Genomic DNA, 22,903 nt, shown 5'->3' on the forward strand with positions numbered 1-22,903 from the left:
ATACAGCCGGGACTATCAATCAGCAAGCAGGGATCAGAAGTGTGACTGCTGATACGGCTCTCGGCACACAGGCACAAGCTTCCAGCTGGAGGTGGGCCTTGTGGCTTTGCTCCCCTCAGAGGGTACGTCTAGACTACATAGCTCTGTCGATGGAGCCATGTAGTTTAGACGTACCCAGAGAGCTGTGGCAGGGGAGCTGTTTGCCTCTTACTTAATTCCTGCTTGGCTCTTTGTTGGTCCATGGAAGTGATGCCCTCCCTTCCCCATCTCCCTCCTAGGCAGCACACTAAGGCTACGTCTACACTGCCCAGTCTTGTGCAAGAACATTTACATACTTAATGAGCCATCATTTTGCACAAGGGGCTTCTGTGCAAGGAGCAGCAGTCTACACTGCTCCTCCTTGCGCAAATCCTCCATCTTGCGCAAGAGCCATTCTGCCGCTTATTCTAAGGCAGAACTGGTCCTGCGCAAGAGGGTTTTTTTTGCACAAGATGGAGCAGTGTAGACTTCTTCTTTCGCAAAAGCTCCTTGCACAAAATGGTGGCTCATTAAGTATGCAAATGAGACGCGGTGATATTCATCGCCGGGCCTCATTTGCATATGTTCTTGCACAAGACTGGGTAGTGTAGACATAGCCTAAGGGTGTGTCTACACTGCAGGGCTTAACTCGAAATAAGCTACGCAAATTGAGCTACGTCAATTGTGTATCTTATTTCGAAATAGGGAACATCTACACGGCACTTATTTCGAAACAGAGCCCTTTTCCTCCAACTTCCCTTACTGCTCGTACAATGAGGGTTACAGGAGTCGGAGTAAGAAGTCCCCCAGCTTAACAGTATTTTGACACTATTTCAAAATAACTACCTGCTGTGTAGACGCGGACTAAGTTATTTGGAATAGCACTAGTTATTTCGAAATAGTGTTGCAGTGAAGATGTACCTATGAGGAAGAACTGCACTCAGCGTGGCAAGCTCCTCAACAGGACACTCAAAAGCATGAAACAAGAGAGAGCGCTTTTCTTTTTATCTTGTGGCATTCTCTGCCCGGTTTGCTCCTTGAAGTTTGCAGGAGTATCAGCAACTGCAAACACTTCTGAATTGAAGCCACCAGGACAAATGGAGCCAAATTATCCAGAATTTTTCAATAAGAGATTCAAGTTTCCCTTGAAAAAGTTCTGGCTGAACACTGGTCACTGTGAAGACAAATAAAAGATGAGTGAAGTTCAAGACGCGAGGCATTCCCCTGCTACCAGTTACTGATATTTCTGTCTTACATCCACAGGTCTGTTAGGATACTTTTTCTTTTGGGGAGGGGAGGCTGAACCAGACTTAAGTCTTCGCACAGAGTACCCCTAAAATTCATTTTGATTTTTTCATGAGATGTAATATTAAGGAGGCTATTTTCTGTGTGTGTGTGTGCATGGAACACTCTTTGCATCTTGTAACTCTGAGACAAAACTGAAATATGTATGACACTTGCAAATAAAACAAAAATTTGTAACATCGTGTTTCTCCTTGGAAAATGATCTTGAAGTTTTGTCAACATACTTCTCAATGTAGAAACAAAACATTATCAGCAGATCTGAAGGCCAGTACTTAAACTTTAAATAGTTTCTGTTCTGGAACGCAGTGTTAACCTGCAGACACATTGCAACAACTAATAAGCACATTCATTTTTAAACATAAGGGAAACAGAACATGTAAAAATCTGTAGTATGTCAAACTTTATTGTAAACCATTATACAATGTAAGTATATAATATACCCTTAAACTTTAATGCAACACCACTGATTAAACAATAAAGTTCAAACAGAGGGCAGCAGATTTCAGTTGTTTGCTGACATAAACTACTCCCAACTTATGAACAAATAAACCCGAAGTTCAATTTGACACATACCCAGGCAAGACAAAAACCCAATTACAAATGAGTCCCTTTTTAAAGATAATGCAGTTTTACTTTGTAAAACCATAGTAGTCATTTTCAGTTATTAAAATTGAAACTAAAAATTGTCTAAATAAAAAGTTGCACAGCTGTGCTCTAGATCTACTTTGACCTGGTGTGGCTGTATTTGTTCACTTTCACTACTGTTTGTAGCTGCAAAAAAGTACAGAAAGTTGCAGACTTCAGGTTACTCAAGCAATGGAAGAAATGTATTAAGATGCTCAACCCTTCATGCTAAGGCTGAACATTCCTTCCCCCATTAGGCACAGCTGGAATCTGTGCATACACCTGTGAGAAGACGGCAGGTGCACTCTGCATTGTTTTAGTCAGGTTCACAACTCAACAAGTATGAGTCTTCCTGAAGAAAAGCTATCTTACGTTTTAATCAGCAACATTAACAGAGCATTTTACTGACAAAGTAAGACAAGTGGACCTGAATATAGTAAAGTCAAAACTTTAAGATCACATATTAGATGACAACGTCACAGCACAGATATAATTGATTCATGTGTTGTACGGTGGACAAGTTATGGTAATCTTGACCTCCAATATTTCTGCGTCTCATCTGTAAATGTATCTTACTTCTCATATATTAGATAAGCTTATTTTAATTAAATAATGGAATAATTTTAATGACTACCTTTTTTTACAGTCTGAATTAAACAGGAGTGGGGAACCTTTTTTGGGCCAGGGACACTGACCCACAGGAAAATCAGGTTGGGACTGCACAAAAGTGAAAAGCAAACCCCTCACTGATGCAGCCCCCAACTGAGAAACAGAGTGACACTTCCCACATTCTCCTCATACATAATAGCCTTGGGGGAGTTGGGCTTGTAGATTGTGGGCCCCCCGAAAGCTCTGGGGTAGGACCAAAATGAGAGGTTCAGCGTGTGGGAGTAGGCTGCCGGAAAGTGGGCTGGGGTGTGGGTTCTGGGCAGGAGAGAGGGTGCAGGAGTGAGTTGGAAGGGCTGGGAAGGTGGTAGGGTGCAGGAATAGGTTGGGGGTGGAAGGGCTGGGCAAGAGGTGGGGTGTGGGATCTGGACGGGAGGTGGGTGCAGAAGTTGGCTGGGAGCCTGGGTGGAAGGTAGGGGGTAGGAGTGCAGGAGCGAAGTGAGATGGCTGGTTTGGGCCGGATCCAGCCCCCTGGCCCTTAGGTTCCCCAACACTGCTATACTAAGATGGACTTGTCACAGCTGACTAACATTTGGAGAAGAATCACATTGTGCTGCCAGGTCTTCAAATTATATCAACTTATTATGGAATAGTTTCTTTTAAACTGCATTGCCAACATACTCCATCTAACAGCAAAGCAGAGTGAAGCACTAGATGTTACATGTCTCAGCTTCAAAGAAGAATGGATACACTTTTAACTACCATATTAATTCATTTTTCTTTCATTTAAAACTTTTGCAAACAAACAGGAAATAATTTCAGAGGGGTAGCTGAGTTACAGACTAACTGAATAAACTTAAACAAACAGTCCTGTAGCACTTTAGAGACTAACCAACAATATACATGGTATCACTGTGCTCATGAAAGCTCATACCATCCACATTTTTTGTTAGTCTCCCAGGCTCTACAGGACTATTTGGCTTTTTAAAGGAAATAATTTAACATTTCCCTTTTCTTTTTTGAAAGGGTAATGAAAATAATGAACAAAAATGTCATATTTTGTTGTCGCTTGGGGGAGCTTTAGGAGTTTAGTATTAAAAAGAAGGGACTATATCAAAGTTAATGCTCAAATAATATTTTTAATAAAAGGTATTCATTTCTCTGCCCTATGACTGCGGGAATGCAAAATGCTTGAGAGTCTTTGGCAAGTAGAATTTCACTGTCATAATTCCTGTTACAATACTTATAAATCTCCACCCAGAGATACTGAAGCACTTAAGAAAAAAGGGGGAAAAAAGCATTTTTACCCTTAAAACAATCTGATGAAAATCACTCTGTGGTGCTTTATACTATCTGTCCTTGGACAGTAAGTCTGAGGTCTGTACAAAACAAGCTTATTTTACATGATTAAGGCCATTTCATGGTTCACATACTAAAATTGAGACTAGAAACAAAATCCATTTTGATATTCTCCATAATTTGAATGCAGGAAGGAAAAAAATAAAGCTCTTGATTTGTGCGCTGTTGAAATGATCCCTAATGACTCTAGTGGATAAGTATGTATACTAAAGTGGAATAAAGAAAGCATCAGCTGTTTTAGTTCATTACCTTAAATAGAACAAGGCCTAGGCAAGTCTCCTCAATAGGTGAGCTGACAGCCTCGCTGGGCCCCTGGGCAAAGTGTGCGGAAGGCAATGTGCTCCCAGCAGGGGCGGAGCCTCAGGTGGAAGGGGCACAGATGGGGCAGCTGGTCCACAGCTTGCTTGAACAGCACCCCCACAGCGCCATGTGGGGCTCTGCAGTGCACCACATGGGGCTCCAGCAGCAATTTAAAGGGCCCGGAGCTCTGGCTGCCACTGTGGTAGCAGCTGTGCGCCCCGGGCCCTTTGAATTGCTGGGCCCTCCATCCTGCTGGTGGGCTACTCCTCCAACTCCTGACAAAAAATACTGATGTTTCTGAACAGCGAAGACTAGCTCTTAACTCTAATGGGGTTGGTAATGCTGTACTAGAGTATATTGTGCACTCAAGTGAATTTCTTTTAAACTGCTCTACTGGAGAGGTTGCACCTGTCTGATCAGACAATACTCAAGAGACAGGGTAAATCACAAAAGCTGAAACATTTACCAAATACGTAAGCTAACAAATTGGAAGGCAATATTGATTAGTGACGTTTTCCCAACCTCATGCTTCAGAGAAACTCAAATTAGGGAAGTGTCTGTTTTTCATAGTTTCTAGAGTTAGCGAGATAAACATTAGCATTTAACTTATTGTAAATATTATGTTTTAGTACACAGTAACAGTGGTCAGTGGCTCCAGCTAGCTCAAATGTTAGGTTTGGTAAAATGTCCTGTTTAATCTGCTGAACAGATTAGGATGTATCAAGGAAGTCCCAGGACATGTTGTTTACCTCAACAGCCAAGCAGTAAACAAATATTTGAACAGTGAAAGTCAGCAAGGGAGCACACAGTAGTTCCTAAGGCCTATCAACCTCACTTCAGCAGTATTGATATAATACCACATTAAGACCTACTACATATATAAAAAATGTAAAAACACTTTAAAAAGTTCTGAGCTGTCTTCCAGTGAACTTGTTTGGTTTTTTAAGGCTTAAAACACACCTGATGTCCAGATACTTCAGCAGATTTACAACTTTTCTGATCTTTGCCTTATTACCTTGTCCTACACAAGGCTTAATTGAAGCAAAAAAAGTTGTCAGAACAGTAACTATTTGTGAAATACACAAAACAAACAGGTGGTCCCAAAAAACATGTCTACAAGGATTCAACACTAGCAGATATGTTTTCATATACCACAGAGATGAGACTGAAAGCTGCAGGCATCTTAGATGTAGTAACAGGTGCATTATACCTCTCAGTTTTATTCCAAATAGAGAAACAAATAGGCTTTTTTGAGGAATTAAGGAATATGTGTGTGGGAGAAGGATGCATTAAAGCCTTCAAATGAAGTATTGTTATTTATGGTTAGCACTACACATTCATATTTAAATGGAAAATATATTAAGCAAAAATGCAACCCTCCCAGAGAAAGAATTCTATGTATTAAGGCAGTGCTAACAGCTCTATGCAGATCAAAAGGGTACTATATGCACTAGATCCCCACATAAGGAACGTAACAATGGAACGTTTTGCCTCCTTTGAAATAGTTGAGAGGTATGATAAGACTTGCAAGTTCATGAGAGACAAATATTGATGAAGACATCTTTAGACGTTCATTTCACAGGAAACGATCAGAAAAATTTTGTTTTCTTTATCTGCTAAAGTGCATATCGCCAAATATGCAGAGAACATCTCCATTTTACAAAACATTATTGTCAAACGATGTGGTCAAACCCACAATTGGGGCTACATTTGGTGGTTCAACAGCGAAAGAAAGCTTTCCCTTTGTGAAAACATCATTTGCCTTTTCTTAATCAAGTGAAAAGGACGAATGAGAACTTCACTGTAAATCTTCCGATTGTTTTCCACACAAAAAAGGGAATAGTGTCCTTTTCTCTGACAAAGAGAATCCTTAAATATAACTGTATGAAAATATAACTTAAATATAAAATAGTCAAATAGGTTAGAGGAGACTTGGAAAAAAATCTTTGTTCCACCCATTAGTTCATTAGGTACCTTGTAGGAAGTAAACACGTATTTAAAAAAATAACATTAAGTTACAGTTTGTAACCATAAAACTATTCTGCTCTAAGAATTAATATGGTGGAAAAGCCTGTTTTAGTAATAGAGCACGCTGGTTCCACTTAGTAAATCCCAAGGTCTTGCATTGAATCGCTCAGGAACCATAAGCGAGACACTGAGTAACCGTTTGTCTGTCGTCTTCTCTGATGTGACCGATATAACCCATTTTAGTGACTGGTCCCCAACGATGCTGTGTTTCCATAAATGATGAAAAGACATCTTGCATATTTGGTCAGTATTTCTGTAGTGCAACTGAACTGAAATGCTTCCAGCTACTTGCATCCCTATCACAGACCTGTTAACAGTTTGTAGGAAAAAAAGGATGCTGTTGCAAGTGAAAACCCACTGACCAAGAAGCATATGCCTCAAACCCTGCAAATACACAGGCCAGGAATGCATCATACAGGCAGCCCAAAACGATGCTTCTTCTTAACAGGTTTTAAGTTAGTCAGTCTCCGCAGATCCTCTTCAACTTCTGACTCCTCCATTTCATCATCTGCTGAAATGAGTATCTAAAAACAGAAATATCAACAACATGTTGAAAATAAGATGCAATCTCTATTTTTGCTCTTCTTTGAATCTATTTAAAATAATTTATTCTTGTAAGATGCTCAATTAATTATGCAGTGTTTAAGAAAATAGGTTTTATTAAAACCAGAGACTTCTGAATCATTTGTTAGGTTTCATGTCAGCGACTGGCATATTACACTAGAAAGTAACTTTCAAACATCAAAATGCTTTTTCATACTTCAGCTTCCATGCAAGAACGAAATCAGGGTGCCCAAAATGTGTGTCTATCCCAGAGCAGTTTAAGCAACTTGCCATGAACACATTTGTAGAAACTGAAAAATGCAGTCACCTTCATTTCTAAGGGTATGCCTACACTACCACCCTATTTTGAACTAGGGTGGTTAATGTAGGCATTCGAAGTTGCAAATGAAGCCCGGGATTTAAATATCCCGGGCTTCATTTGCATCTTGCCGAGTGCCGCCATTTTTAAATCCCTGTTAGTGCGGACTCCGTGCCCGCGGCTACACGTGGCACGGAGTAGGTAGTTCGAATTAGGCTTTCTAATACTCCTTACTTACTGTGGAACGAGGAGTAACGGTAGTTCGAATTAGAAAGCCTAATTCGAACTACCTACTCTGTGCCGCGTGGAGCCGTGTGCACGGAGTTCGCACTAACGGGGATTTAAAAATGGCGGCGCCCGGCAAGATGCAAATGAAGCCCGGGATATTTAAATCCCAGGCTTCATTTGCAACTTTGAATGCCTACATTAACCACCCTAGTTTGAACTAGGGTGGTAGTGTAGACATACCCTAATAGAGATATGGACCTACAAAGTCTGCAGGCACTTGACACAAGAAAGTACTGAAGACTGAGACCTATTGTATTCTGGAACCTCACAGATGTTCTAGTTGTGGGCAAACAGGTTCTCTGACCATCTCTTAGTGGCAGTTCTATTTACCAAACAAGAGTTGCTACTGTTGATAATGTAGATAACTGATATTAAATAATGGTGACAGAAGTGCTCATATAATCAAGAAAGCTGCATAACATTTAAAACAAGATAATTTTAGGAGCAAGAAAGTTAAAAATGATGTTTTGGCCCCTTTCACAGATATTTCAGTATAACTACTGAAAGTACTCCATTCTACAGAAAAACAGAAGTAGACAGCAGCTTAAACATGGTAATGACTCTTTCATAGCTAACGGGTTTCAGAAGTAGCTGTGTTGGTTTGTTACAACAAAAACAGGGAGTCCAGAGGCACCTTCTTATCCAGTGGATAGGAAGGTGAAAAGCAAAAAACCTTAAACAGGCTGCAATATGAACTGCTGAGCGGGAATTCATATGCAAATTTGACACCAGTAAAATTGGGTGAATAGGAACTGCGAATGGCTCTCATTACAGTAAGTCATTTTCCACTTTAGGTATCCTCACCTTCTTATCCACATACACCCCGATTGAATTAGCTCTGATGTAACACTCCCATCTCTGTATCCATGGCACTTGTTTGCAGTGTATAATCCTGTATATTAGTGGTTCTCAAACTTTTTGACCCGTGGCCCACCTGGCTCAATGCAAACCTTTCCGTGGCCCACCAATCGCTAATGGAAACTTGCTGTTAATTACATAATTACGCCTGAGCCATTTTGCTAGTGCTGCAGCTAGAGAGAACGGTTTAATTTAACCAGTAAGAAAGGAAATATTAAATTATTAAACAGATTAAGTGCTTTAACTTTCTCATGTTAATCAAACTTCATTTTAAAGAAAGTCAAATATTAAATTATGTCCAACACACAAGGTTTCAATGTTTTCTTTATTTATGGCAGAGGTGGGGGACCTTTTTTTGGATTGGGAGCCACTGACCCAAAGAAAAATCAGTTGGGGACCACACAACTGAGAAGCAAAAAAACCCTCCAAACCCCCAACCCTCATTCCTCTGGTGCTCCAGCTCCATAGATGGGATGGGGGCACAGGGAGGACTCAGGTTCCGGGCTTCCAATGGGCTGGATTTACTTTTCTGGGGTTTCGGGGCAAGTGGATTTTGTGGACCCCCCAGGCTCTGGGGTTGGGACAAAAGTAAGGGGGTCAGTGTGTGAGACAGGGCTGCCACAGTGAGCAGGGTAGGGATGAGGGTGCAGGATCTGGGTGGGAGATGGGGTGTAGGAGCAGGCTGGAAGTAGGGTGTCTGGCTAGGGGGAATGAGGCAAGAGCAAGGGAAGGTGCAATGTGTGGCCAGGAGGTGAGTGCAGGATCAAGGGTGGGTTCAGGAGCAGCGTAGTGGTAGGGTATTTGACCTGGGGGAGGATGCAGTAGCAGGGTTAGGATAGGGTTTCTGGCCAGGAGGGAGGGTGCAGGAGCAGGGTAGAGGTGTGGGGTCTGGGGCAGAGGGGGCACTTACTTGCTTTTGCCCCCCACACCGCTCACAGGCAATGTGTCCCAGGCACTGCCTCCTTCTGCTCCCATTAGCCAGACTCTGGCTAATGGGAGCAGTGGGGAAAGCCACGAGGCAGCACATCACCACGCTGCTGTTTCCCTAGCCGGGGCAACACATGGAGCCACGTCTGGCTCTGCTTGATTCCACTTCCCCACGAGATGGATCTGGTAGGGAAGCTCGAGGCTCCCGCTCCCCTCCCACCCCGAGGGAAGTCAGCACTGGCGCTCCAACCTCACAGGGTGGAGGGAGCGCGGAACACCAATGTGGGTTCCCTGATGTGGGGAGAGGGAGGGTTGGTGGAAGGCAGGGAGCTGATGTTGAGCCACAGACCACATGGAAGACGGTCATGGACCATTAGTTGTCCACACACCGCAGTCTGAAAACCACTGCTGTATATGAATGAATAGATATGGTTTTAGGACTGCTGTAGTCTAACTCATCCACCCTCAAAAAATGGACATTGATTTTTTGTTCAGATGTACGATTTTATAAGAGATGAAATGTCTGTTAATGATCTGAAGTCACCATTTTAAGATACACTGTGCCCCTTGTAAAGTAGAAACAAAGTTGTGGTTAACTGAATTTTCTAACAGGCTCTAAAACCAACCCTTTTAAAAGTCAGCAGTGGGCTTTTGAGGAGTGCCAAACCCCAGCAAACCACCAGCATTCTTGTAAAAGGTCAGTGAATTAGCAGCCCCTGAGTTATTCACAAAACAAGGCTGGCAGGCAAATTTATTACAAAACTAATCAAGCCTAAGATAGTGTTTAAGTCAATGTCAAGAGGAAAGGAGATGAGTCAGACACAGTCAAATGGTGCATCTACGTACTTCTGACTCTGACTCCTCATGTGATGCTGCTCTTCTGTATCGCACTTTACTTCCATTCCTTGAATCTTGCCCCACTTCCTTTTCTTCAAGTTTAGCTTTTGTCTTCCCTTTCTTCATAAGAAAATTATCCACTACCCAGAACATTAATGCCTGTGAAGGGGGGGAAATTAAGAGTTCATCTTTTCTTTATGTTAGCATGTGCATTAATCATTCAGACATTGAAATGGAGTTGGGGGAATAGTTGCACTAGCTGGGAGTTACACACAGCTGCCCTATTTCCTCCTCTTGCACCAATAAGAAAAAAGCTACTTCTTAGTGGGCTATGTTCAGTCTTGCCATATGGGCAGTCTTTCTTGTCAAGGGCATTTCAATGGGATGGCACTTCAGGATAAATTAATGCTTATCTAAATAAACCTAATGTAATTGTGACTTTTTAACTGATACAATAGTATCCAAATAGCACATTCAGAAATGGGTATTGTGGGCACCATTCCCTGTGCCCATTTGTATAAGCTGATTGTAGATTTTGTAGGTACGTAAGTATCCAATCACATTATGCACAGACACACACACAGCAGTATTGGAGACTTGTAATAGTAGGATATCACCAAGGCACACTGTGGATTAAGGAATAATTTTAACAGATGGAGGAGGGGACAGGTGAGGGAGAGAAACAAGTCAACTATCTTGAAAAACACACATTTGTACTAACATTAACAAAGAAGGGAACTATCAGCATGACGATAGCCAGCTCCAATTGGGGGTTCTCTATAGGATTCAATAAAGCTACCTGTGAAAAGAAAAAGATCAAATTCAGATCACAACAGTATGTGCATGCAATTGGGTTAAGAAAGTACTATAGAAAGTATTAGGCTGAAAGCCAGATGAATTAGAAAGGACAGTTTCATTTAGTAAACAAGTGAGGCTGACTGAAAACAATCTAACATCCAACTAACTTGTGATTACAGACAGAATGTGAGGAACTGTGGGTAGATGAAGCAACCAAATATCACTTGACAAATTTCCAAGGAAAATGTTTGAAGTCTCATCACATTGAGATTTAAATAAACTGGTTATAATACTACAAAATAAAGTGCAAAAAATCCAGTCTTATTCCACAGAGATGGTCTAGAATGTTCAACAGGGGGTTATTCAATTTAGCTGCTTGAATGTTAAATTGTGTATATTGTACTAAACCAGACAATCCTACGTGCCACTTATTTCATAGCTAACTTATATAAAAACATTATTAATTATAGACAAGTTATAATTTATCCCTTTAAAAGTGTTTGGATTTGTGGTTCTCACTTGATTCTACACTGAGATTATTCTATTAGAGACATGCCCAGTATCTATGTGCTTCATGCAGTTGAGCTAACCGGCATCATAAAAGATGTTTGACAGAGAAAAACAAAACATAGGCTACGTTCAAATATCCACTCCTTTTCCAAGAAAGCTTTGACAGGAAGAACTGATATCTTGGAAATCGCTTAGAAATCGATATTGCAGTTTTAAAGTTAAAGATCTGGACATGGATACAAAAGTTCAAATATTTTATAAACAAAGACCCTTTAAAGTCAATTACAATACATTACAGCAACTCTTCTGATGCTATAGTATTTTCATGTTTAGATTATAGATCAGGCCTCTTACAATGTTATGATCTGTCATACAGATGTTAGCCTGAGAATCATTCCTCACTACTACAACTTCATTAAGCTTACTGAATGTATATACCACCATACACTTACTAATGTAACTAACAATGCTGCCATAAATTGAAGGGAAGGTACACAATACCTGTATGAAGATTCAAAATACACTTTGTGATGCAGTAGCTGACTTTTGTTCACTTACTGGATTTTTTTTAAATTCAGTAATTCAGCAATGGGTCTTCTATTGCAATGTGAATTACCAAGTTTTTACTACAAAAATGTAACAATATGATGTCTATATAAACACTTCGGGGAGATTTTCTAACACTATGGAAAAGAATACACTCTCTCTAGGTATCTCAGGTGAGCATATAATCTTCTATTGCACACCAGGGTTTCTCAAACTGAGTATCAGGACACCAAAGTGGGTCACAACCCCACTTTAATAGGGTCACAAGATGTTAGACATGCTGAGCCCCACTACCCAGAGCCAAAGCTAAGCCCAAGCCCTATTACCTAGAGTTAGGGTGAAAACCCTGGGTAGAATGGCTAAGGTTTTGGCTATAGTATTAGCAACGGGCTCAGGTTATAGGCCCCTGTCTAGGGCTGAAACCCTTGGGCTTTTGCGCCCCCCCCCCCGCAGGGGTGGTGTGACTCAGGCTTTAGTCCCCTCTCCTGCAGTCATGCAGCAATTTTTGTTGTCAGGAGGGGGCATGGTGCAATGAAGTCTGAGAAGCCCTGAGGTACACGATGCAATACCGATTAAATGCAAAATAGAATGTCAGCAGTGAAATCCAATTAGTGGTATCAGGTTGCTCCATTACTATTGTCAACAGTTCATTTTCACCAACTGTGGACCTCTGCATAGTTTGTATGACCAAGTCTTTTTGAACTGAAGTAGTATTAATAGCTTCTCTCTAACATCTATCTGAAATCCATTTAACTATAACAATGGAGTAAAGACTCAAACCTCTTTCCACTGAGGTATTAGGAGGACTATAATGATGATGGTTTTCTCAAACATCATGATCACTATGTAGAGTGCACACTGTCCCACCCAAGCACTGCACTGCAGTGGGTCACCTAAAAACGAAAACAAAGGTTTACACACTGATTGAGCTCACTATCACTTGATTTACATGTTTAAAGAAAAACAAGAGCAAAATTAGACAAGGGACAAAGCTTAGCAAACCAAACTCAAATGAAACATTTGGTAAATTATTGCCATCTAAAAGCCGACTATTGATAGTTAACAATAGCAACATTCATTTATATCCATTTACTTCAATGGTTCTCAAAGTGCGGTCCCCTCCCCGATGGTCTGTGGCTGGAACTCAGTCCACCCCCCCACAGCGGGGAGCCTGCGCTGCCAGTGGGTAGGTGAAGGAAGCAAACTCACTCTCCTCACCCCACCATGTGGGCCGCAGTGCTACACATGGAGGAGCACCGCCCTACCCCGCTTCACTGAAAAGTCCCGCCCGCCACTGGGCGTCAACCTCACCTAGGCCCTGCCTAGCTTGCGGTTGCCATGGTAAGAGCGGCACGTCCCTCGGTTGCTCCCACAGGGCCGCCTGCAGGTTGGGCTATGCAGGGCCTGGCCAGGCAGGGAAGGCTCTTATGGTACGCGAGTGGCCAGTGCCCCCCCCGCCCCTCCCCTAGCCTCCCTGAACCCCCATTTCCCTGAACCTCCACCACCTCTGAGCCACCCTGATTCCAGCCCTATTCCCAAGGGCACCCTGCCCCACATCTCCTTGAACCCCCTCAGTCACTCTGCCCCCCCAACTTTATCCCTAGGCACTCCCTGCCCCGGCCAGATGCTCCACCCCAAGCTTCCTCCTGGGCAGACACCTCACTCCCAGCCTGCTTCTGCACCCCACCTCCCATCCAGACCTTGCAACCTCTCCCCCTTCTGCACCCCTCCTACCTCGTGGATCCTGCACCTCATCCCTATCCCACTCACTGGTAACCCTGTCACACACACTGAACCCCTCATTTTTGTCCCCACCCCAGAGCCTAAGGGAGTTCATAAAATCCAATAATTCCAGAACCCCAGAAGAGCAAATCCTGCCCATGGGAAGCCCTGAACCTCAGTCCTCCCTGTCCCTTCCCCTTGCTGGAGCGCCGTAGGAGTGAGGTGTCTCAGTTGGGGGCCACATCAGTGAGGGCTGGGGGTTTTTGGAGGAGTTACTTTGCTTCTCACTTGTGTGGTCCCCAACTGATTTTTCTGGGGATCAGTGGCCCCCAACACAAAAAAGATTCCCCACACTTGTCATAAATAAAGAAAATGTTGAAATGTTTTGTGTTGGACATAATCTAATATTTTACTTTATTTAAAATGAAGTTTGATAAACTAACATAAGAAAGTTAAAACACTTAATCTGTTTAATGAAAACCATTTTCCTTATCTGCAGCACTAGCAAAATGGATTGGGCATAATTATGTAATTAATGGTGTGTTTCCATTAGCAACTAACTGGTGGTCCATGGAAAGATTTACATTGAACCAGGTGGTCCACAGGCCAAAAACTTTGAGAATCATTGATTTACCTGAAGGTGCCTTCCCTGATTAGTCTGAATTTTTGTGCTTAGGAGATCTCAAAAAGTACCTCTTATAAATTTTTGAGAGCTGTCTGTGAGTATTTGTCCATCCAACCAAGTACTCCTAAATTACAAGGGCTTGGACCACCATATTTAGTATACAGCTTCCTCTTACTGTATCTTGAAGCAAGGTAAGAGGTTGGTTGTGCCAGGAAAATGGGATGTGGGGGGAGGGAGCTGGAGCAGCCCCCTTTAATTAGTTAATTGGTTAAACGTGAAGAAAACTTCACGTTTAACCAGTTACTCCCATAACTAGGGATGTAAAATCCCATGTATTTGGTTATCTTGATATGGTTTGCTCTAGTACACATTACTGAAATCAACACAAAGCACAAAATTAGGTTACCTCATGTTTTTTTAAAAATTTAAAGCCAGTGTTGCTATAATTTCCTTCCCATTTTGGCAAATAATTGTTTTCTAAGCTAAAAATACTTGGCTGCTTCTCTGTATTTTGCTCTAGCACAAATAACCTTTCAAAAGAAATTAAAATATTCCTGTATTTGTGCTTTTGCCACCCTGGATATATAAGTATTTTATATACATGTCAGCAGCAATGACTAACCATGGTAAGAAGACTGCAACAGATTGCAAGAGAATGAGTAGTCTTCAAAAATTTAATTTTGTTCAGAGCTTCCTGCAAGTTAATCAGGATGTATCTTCATTGTATTGATTAAAGTAGTATTGTATGTAAATCAGAAAAAAGTATGCAATTTTGTTGAATCCCAGGTAAGGTACTGTAAGATGAATATCAAGCCAATTACCCACTGCTCTGGAATTTGATCTGTCATACAAGTATTCTAACAGAAAAAAGAATGTATCCTGTTATGACTACAGCACTACATACATGGCTGCAGTTGAGGTAAGAGTGGACTGTCTGATAAAACATTAAAGTGAATTTTAACCAGCATTACAATAGTATCAGAATTTAACAGCTCAGGAGAACTTTACTAACACTTCATTTAAAAAAAAAAATTTTTTTCCTACACATTTCACCATATACTTTCAACAAATAACTTTTACAGCATCTTTATACATGGCTTACATTTAAGACTGAGAATAAAGTGCAATGGAAATCCAAATGCCTTTATACAGATCTAATGCAGAATTAACCATGGCTACTTCCTACTTACTAACTTTTCTGGAAAGTTATTGAAAGATGTATATCGGTCTTTAGCTTTATACTCTGCTAGTTAAAATGCACAGCAGGCAGAAATTGATTTTTCAGACTAGAATCCAGCTTTTCCCAGAACATTTTTTCACCAGGAGATAACAGTGATAAATATGGAATAAATATTCCTAGAGTGCTACAGTTGAAATGTACTTGTTTTAAGGTGTAGGGTTTTTTTTTTGGGGGGGGGGGGGGGAGCACAGGGGACAATGTAAGGCTTAAATTATACTGCCCCAACATATGAAAGTCTGAAAATTCTGAATGATGGTTCAATAACCAACAAATCATGCAACTATGATTTTTCCAGAGATTGAGTGTGTGAGTTAAGACTGAAATTAACAATGAATTCCTAGACTATCAAGCTTTTATTTTATTAGTATTTTCTAATTTTTCTTTCACTATGTAACTGCAGTGGAAACAAAATTATAGTCTGAGCCACAAAGTTACCATTGGGTCTTAAAAATCCATTCTGTAATTTATACATTGTGAAAGCTACAGCAATTGAAATAAAAAAATCTCATGTACTCTGATTCCACACCATGGGATTTCATACCATTGTACCTAAGAGTACACACCACCTTGATTATAATAGTTAACAGAAATAATAATAAAAAAAACAAGTAGTGGTTAAAAAAGTGCTGGCAAATGTCACTCTGTCAAAACTGATGTCACAATTAGAAAGTGAAACCAATTTTGGCACAGATGTGAAGTAGCCTTTTGAGACCTGGCTGCATTTAATAAATTAGATCTGAGTCAGTTTTAGTCTGTCAAACTTTCAAAAAACTGTCACCTTTATTACAGAAAGTTTTAAAATTATGCATTTCACAGAAAACATCTGATATTACATGTCCTCTAGAAAGTTACTCAAAGTTTTCTGGAGTATCTTCATTTTTCAAAGATGAGGAAAGAGAAGAGGAAGTTACTCATCTTGTGCAGTAACAACAGTTTGAGATGTGTGTCTCCGTGGATGCTCCACTGTTGGTGTCAGGTCGTCCTGGCACTGCAGATCAGAGTTTATTAGCAGTAGTCAGCCAGACTGAGCACGTGTGGTGAGTGTCTTGCGCCATTCGTGCCCTTTTGCTCATGCGCACAGTCTGGCTCTTGCCAGTTCCTCAAGTCCACCTAGATATCTGAAAGATACAACAGAGGACTCCAAAGCAGGGAGGAGAGCGGGTAGTGGAGCATCCACGGGAACACACATCTCGAAGAACTGTCATTGCACAAGGTGAGTAACTTCCTCTTCTTCGAGTGATGTCCCCAAGTGCTCCACTGTTGCTGACTGCATAGCAATACTGGAAAACACATGGAAGGCTGGTCTCAGAGTCATGAATTAGCCACAGTTGAAAGCACTGCAGAGACTAAGCAGTATTGTTAGCTAGACTCTGAGAAATTGCATAATGTTTTCTCCTTCATGAAACATCACTGGCTGACCACGTGGCAGATGTCCCTGAGGGGAACTCCATGAAGGAAAGCAGTGGAGGTTGCTATGGCTCTCAGAGTGAGCTCTAGCTGTTCCCAGGAGTGCTTTATTCTGGATGGCATAGCATTTCATAATGCAGGAAACTATGCGCCTGAAGATGTGTTACGTTGAAAGTGGTTCACCCTGAGAGTGATTTGCTATGGAGATTAGCAAGCGTTCTGACTTGCGGAAAGGTCGAGTCTTGTCTATATAGAAAGCAAGTGCTCTATGCACATCAAGAGAATTAAGCATAGACTCCTGATGAGATGAGCATGGCTTGGGGTAGAAGGATGGGAGGACAATTGGCTCGTTGATGTGGAAGTCTGAACATACTTTAGGGATGAAGGAAGGGTGATGGTGCAATATAAGCTTGTCCTTATTAGAGGCTGTATACGGTGGTACTGTCATTAGGACTGCCAACTTACCACCTCACCAACTCTGCAGGCGGAAGAAATGGCCAGCAGAAAAACCACCTTGATCATCATTATTGAGAGAGGAGAGGTAGCTAATGGTTCAAAGAGGGCTTGGGTAAAGCTGTCCAACACCATCTCTAGGTTCCACACCAGTGGTGGTATTCTGTATGGTGGGTGAAGGTTGCAAAGCCCTTTGATAAATCTTTTGGTGACAGGATGTATGAACACTGAGGGTATGTCTACACTATATGGCTCTGTCAACAGAGCCATGTAGATGAGCTTTGTAGACATAGCAAAATGAAGCGGCGATTTAAATACTCGCCGCTTCATTTACATAAAAATGGCTGCCACACTGTGCCACCAAACAGCTGATTGGTACAGCGTGGCAGCCATTTTGATGTAAATGAAGCGGCGATTATTTAAATCACCGCTTCATTTTGCTATGTCTACGAAGCTCATCTACATGGCTCTGCCGACGGAGCCATGTAGTGTAGACATACCCTGAGATACCACCTATTGCGTGATGGAAAGCAGTGATTACTGCCAAGTGCACTTTCAAGGAAGCAAAGGCTACTCCCGAATGTTTCAAAAAGAGGATGTAGTCCAGAATTTGATGTAAAGGTGTCGAGAGTTTTCTTAGTGCACCTCAAAATGAATCTATGCCATTTATGAAGGTAGGTGGAGCGCATGGATTACTTCCTACTATGCATGAGAACCTCTTTTACTTGGCTTGAACAGTGCAGTTTCCCTTCATGGAACCAATGAGGAACCATGCCATCAGGTGTAGGACCTGGGACTCAGGATGAAGTAGGGTCCCGTAGTTCTGGGTTAAGAAGTCGTGATGTCTGGGAAGGGGATAAGGTGGTTGAGGAGACATCTGATAAAGATAAGGAAACCAAGTCTGTCATGCCTAATAGGGGACTATGAGAATGATTATTGCCCTGTCCCTGTTGATCTTTTCGAGGACCCTGGGGATGAGCAGAGTTGGAGGGAAGGCATATGACAAGGGGCCCTTCCAATTGAGGAGAAAGGTGTTCCCTTGCGATCCTGGTCCGATACTGGCTCTGGAGCAATATTGCCTGCACTCTGCATTCTTGTAGGAGGCGAAGAGGTCTATTGGTGGAGAACCCCATTGACAGAAAATAGGTTGGAGAACCCGGTGATGGAGCTTGCACTTGTGGTCTGGCGCAAAGTATCTGCTCAGTGAATCTGCTGTCACATTGTTGATCCCTGGTAAATATGATGCCACAAGGGTGATTCTGTTGCAGATGCACCAATTCTGAAGATGCACTGCTTCGGCACACAGGGAACGGGCATCACCTTGGTGATTTATATAATAAAGTCAGAGGTGTGGCTTATTACAATACAGTGCTCCTCCCAATGCCAAAATTATGTCTTTACAGAGCTCTCAGTCATGGGAAAGAATAGAATGTTACTGTATGATATGGGGCCACATTTCCATTAAATCATTAAAACAATTAATTTGATGCTTACAAAACTGAAGGTTTATTAACATTGGGTAGTGAGACAAAAAACTAAAGCAGACTAATTTAGTTCCCTACTCATCACTTGCAATGCATCTCTCTGCTATCCTGCAACAAAAAGTTACCAGTCCAATACTGCAAGAGCAATAGGGATGTAACGTTTAACTGGTTAACCGATTAAATGGGATCCCGGGAGGGCTGCTGGCCCTCTAGCCCCAGCCACATGGGGCTGGCTTCTGGCTCCTGGGCACTGGCTAACTAGTTACCCATTCGCATCCCTAAAGAACAAGCAAATTCAGTTATTTTCTATAAGGGTCAGGTTTAGCTCAATTTAATTTGCTTCTGAAGAGAATAAAAGCACAAACTGATCATAGAGAGAACTAGTTTGCTCCAGGTGTCTGCCAACATTACAAAACCTGACTATGTAATGCAACTCTACGGAATAAAACGAGGAAATTCCCTTGCAATCAATGGTGTATAGCAGGGCTACTCAACACACAGCCTGTGGGCCACATGCGGCCCATGGCCTATTTGTTTGTGGCCCACGGTGAGGTTTGGGTTTACGCAGGGATCAACATGCGGCCTGTGGGTGGGATCCTTTGAACATGGCCTCCACTGGTGAGTCAATATAATGGTCTTCTGTTATATGCATTAGTTAAATAGTTAAATTCCTGGACTGTCATTGCTCATTAAAAGTGCAGTCATATGGGTGGAAATTGGGTAAATATTGCATTTTATTAATATCAGCAGAACTGACTTAAATGGGGCCTGCGTGTTGTGTAGTTTTGCCTTAATCTTTGTATTCATGCCTGACAGTGTGAAAGAAGCTATTTGCATATATATTTGCATGTACATGCAACCACACTTACATTACAATGATACCCTTGGCATATGTTGTGGGTATCATTGCAGCCCCTGGGGCTTCCAAAGTTAAGAAGTTCTGGTGTATATATTAGTTTATTTAAGGAGATCTAACACATTTTAACAGAAATGGTAGTGAGATATAAAAATCAGTATACTCTGAAGACTACAAATTATAGTTAGTTTAATTTACTCAACATACTGGAGGGCTTTGCAGGCTAAGAACTTAAACCAAGCACAGACAACAGAGCAAGATTTAAGTTGGAAACATGGTCATAAAGCCATGTTTATACTCACATACTGAGACTGATCTTCTGTTGTTCGATTTAGTTTAGCAAAGACATTCTAAAAATCAAACACTGAGGACACCTCTGGTCAGGGCCAGTACTCCTGGAAGTCATGACAAATAAGGGAAGCCAACCTGAGCGTTTGCTCCCATCGGCCTCCCACTGTAAAGATGATGCCAAGCTTGGCTTAAGGTATGTTGACTCCAGCTATGTTATTCACGTAACTAGGAGTAGTATACCTGATCTTCCGGGTCTAGTACAGACCTGGCCTCAAGATGTTCTAGATATCTGTTGTCTATTCAGAGCAATTTAAGTATATCACAAAGATGAGAACATTTCTGTACTTGAGATATAGTAACAGGTTCTTGTCTGTGTACATTTCAGCTGTTTCTCCTTTCCTCTTTACATTCAAATGAATTCTAAATGGGTTTGTACTTCACATTTATTTTATATTAAATGCCTGACTTCTAATTTACTTCAGAGGGGAAGCCAAGTTAGTATGTAACAGGAAAAACTTAAAAAACAACAAACAGACTAAATAAAATATAAATTAATGGAGATTGCCTATCTCCTAGAACTGGAAGGGACCTTGAAAGGTCACTGAGTCCAGTCCCCTGCCTTCACAGCAGGACCAAGTACCATCCCTGACAAATTTTTGCCCCAAACCCCTAAATGGCCTCCACAAGGATTAAACTCACAATGCTGTGTTTAGCAGCCCAATGCTCAAACCACTGAGCTATCCCTCCCCCCAAGATGACTAGTAGCACCTTAAAGACTACAAAACATGTAGATGGTATCGTGAGCTTTCGTGGGTGCAACCCACTTCTTCAGATGACAGGAGTATTAAAAGTTGAGATCCAAGACTAAAAATAACTTAGGGTATGTCTACACTACCCCGCTAGTTCGAACTAGGAGGGTAATGTAGGCATACCGCACTTGCAAATGAAGCCCGGGATTTGAATTTTCCGGGCTTCATTTGCATAAGTGGGGAGCCACCATTTTTAAAACCCCGCTGGTTCGAACCCCATGCAGCGCGGCTACACGGGGCATGAACTAGGTAGTTCGAACTAGGCTTCCTAGTTCGAACTACCGTTACTCCTCATTTCACAATATTGGTGTCACGTTGGCTACCTTCCAGTCATTAGGTACGGAAGCCGATTTAAAGGATAGGTTACAAACTACAGATAATAGCTCAGCAATTTCCCATTTGAGTTCTTTTAGAACCCTTGGATGAATGCCATCCGGTCCCGGAGATTTGTTAACATTAAGTTTTTCTATTTGTTTCAAAACCTCCTCTAATGACACTTCAATCCGGGACAGTTCCTCAGATTCACCACCCACAAAGGACAGTGCAGATTCGGGAATCTCCCCAATGTCCTCAGCAGTGAAGACTGAAGCAAAGAAATCATTTAGTTTCTCTGCAATGGCTTTATCGTCCTTGATTGCTCCTTTTATAGCTTGATCATCTAGGGGACCCACAGGTTTTTTAGCAGGCTTCCTGCTTCTAATGTACTTAAAAACATTTTGTTATTTATTTTTGAGTTTTTGGCTATCTGTTCCTCAAAATCTTTTTTTGCTTTTCTTATTACATTTTTACACTTGATTTGACAATGTTTATGTTCCTTTCTATTTATCTCACTAGGATTGGACTTCCACTTCTTAAGAGATACCTTTTTGTCCCTCACTGCTTCTTTCACATGGTGGTTAAGCCACGGTGACTCTTTTTTAGGTCTCTTGCTATGTTTTTTAATTTGGGGTATACATTTAAGTTGGGCCTCTATTATGGTGTCTTTAAAAAGTTTCCATGCAGCTTTCAGGGATTTGGCTCTAGTCACTGTGCCTTTTAATTTCTGTTTAACAAACCTCCCATTTTTGTGTAATTCCCCTTTTTGAAATTAAATGCCAGGGTGCTGGATTGCTGAGGTGTTCTTCCCACCACAGGAATGTACTGTACTTGAAAACCCAAAGATAATGTTAAGACTGAGAAACTACAATAAGAGTAGCTATTCTTGAGGCACAATTTATACACATTAAATCTGCTATATAAACAATAGCCATTTCTAAACATTAAAATTCTACTATCAGTTATTTCCTTGGGACATTTACATTTTACAACTATCCTCCATATAAAGACAGACTGTCAATACAAGCAGTAAGTACTATTTCTGCTGGACAACATCTCAAGTAAAGAATCACTAGGGATCGAGTAATAGGGCTAAAAAGGGAGATGATCTCATAGTAAGAACTAACATGAGAATGATTATATAGCTTCTAGAAATACAAATAGCACAGGACTGTACAATTGGTTAGTTCAGACCGAGAAGAGAGCCCTGTTTTTTATTTATACTTGCATTCAAGATGAAAATACCCTCTTCAAAGGAAAGGAGTTCCTTTGCCTATCTCCAGAGAAATCTTTCAGTAAAATAATGAGGTTCTTGCCCACAGTTTTAAGTCTCCCTTACAGGCTTTTAAGGAGGCAGATCTGAGACTCCCTCTCCCAATACACTTGTGTGAGAGAAATTACATATTTCTTCAATTTACCTTTGAAAATTAAAAATATGAAACTAACAACTGAGCACAGTTTTATATTTATGTAACCATTTCTTTAAAATAGACAAGATTTTTAGATGTTAAAATGAGATTTTTAAGAAAAGCAATCCAAGATGCTTTATCAAAAGAGAGCAGTAAATAATACAGTGATTTATCTTTTTTATACAGTTTTTCATTTATTTCACGTTAAGGCCATAAATTGGAGACCTAGCTCTCTCTCATTAAGATTAAAAAAAATTCTTCCTTTAGTATGGGAACATCATGCTATCTCCGTTATGGATAAAATATCTATGCATTCAACCAGGACTTTGGAGTGGAGCCCGGAGCTGGAGCGGTGGAGCTGCAGGTTTTTGCTTGGAGCTGGAGAGGAGCCGGAGCACAGAAAATCTTGACTGCTCCAGTTTTTTT

General features: G+C 41.3%; 1 protein-coding gene across 3 annotated transcripts in view; it reads right to left on the reverse strand.

Moving 5' to 3' along the window:
- Positions 1-1,706: 1,706 nt before the first annotated feature.
- Positions 1,707-22,903, reverse strand: part of STIMATE (STIM activating enhancer) — a 60,897-nt gene continuing 39,700 nt past the window's right edge. For 2 of the 3 annotated variants that reach the window (XM_089781075.1, XM_089781074.1), the window contains 4 exons: positions 12,647-12,759; positions 10,734-10,811; positions 10,022-10,171; positions 1,707-6,764 (listed from right to left, as the gene is read on the reverse strand). In XM_089781075.1, the coding sequence (XP_089637201.1) occupies positions 6,651-6,764; positions 10,022-10,171; positions 10,734-10,811; positions 12,647-12,759 (455 nt within the window). In that variant the 3' untranslated portion in view covers positions 1,707-6,650. Of the gene's footprint in view, positions 6,765-8,194; positions 8,422-10,021; positions 10,172-10,733; positions 10,812-12,646; positions 12,760-22,903 lie in introns of all 3 variants that reach the window. The other variant, XR_016350415.1, reaches the window with a different exon arrangement.

The sequence above is a fragment of the Pelodiscus sinensis genome, chromosome 11 (assembly GCF_052426305.1).
Source record: "Pelodiscus sinensis isolate ZL-2025 chromosome 11, ASM5242630v1, whole genome shotgun sequence".
Lineage (NCBI taxonomy): Eukaryota > Metazoa > Chordata > Testudines > Trionychidae > Pelodiscus > Pelodiscus sinensis.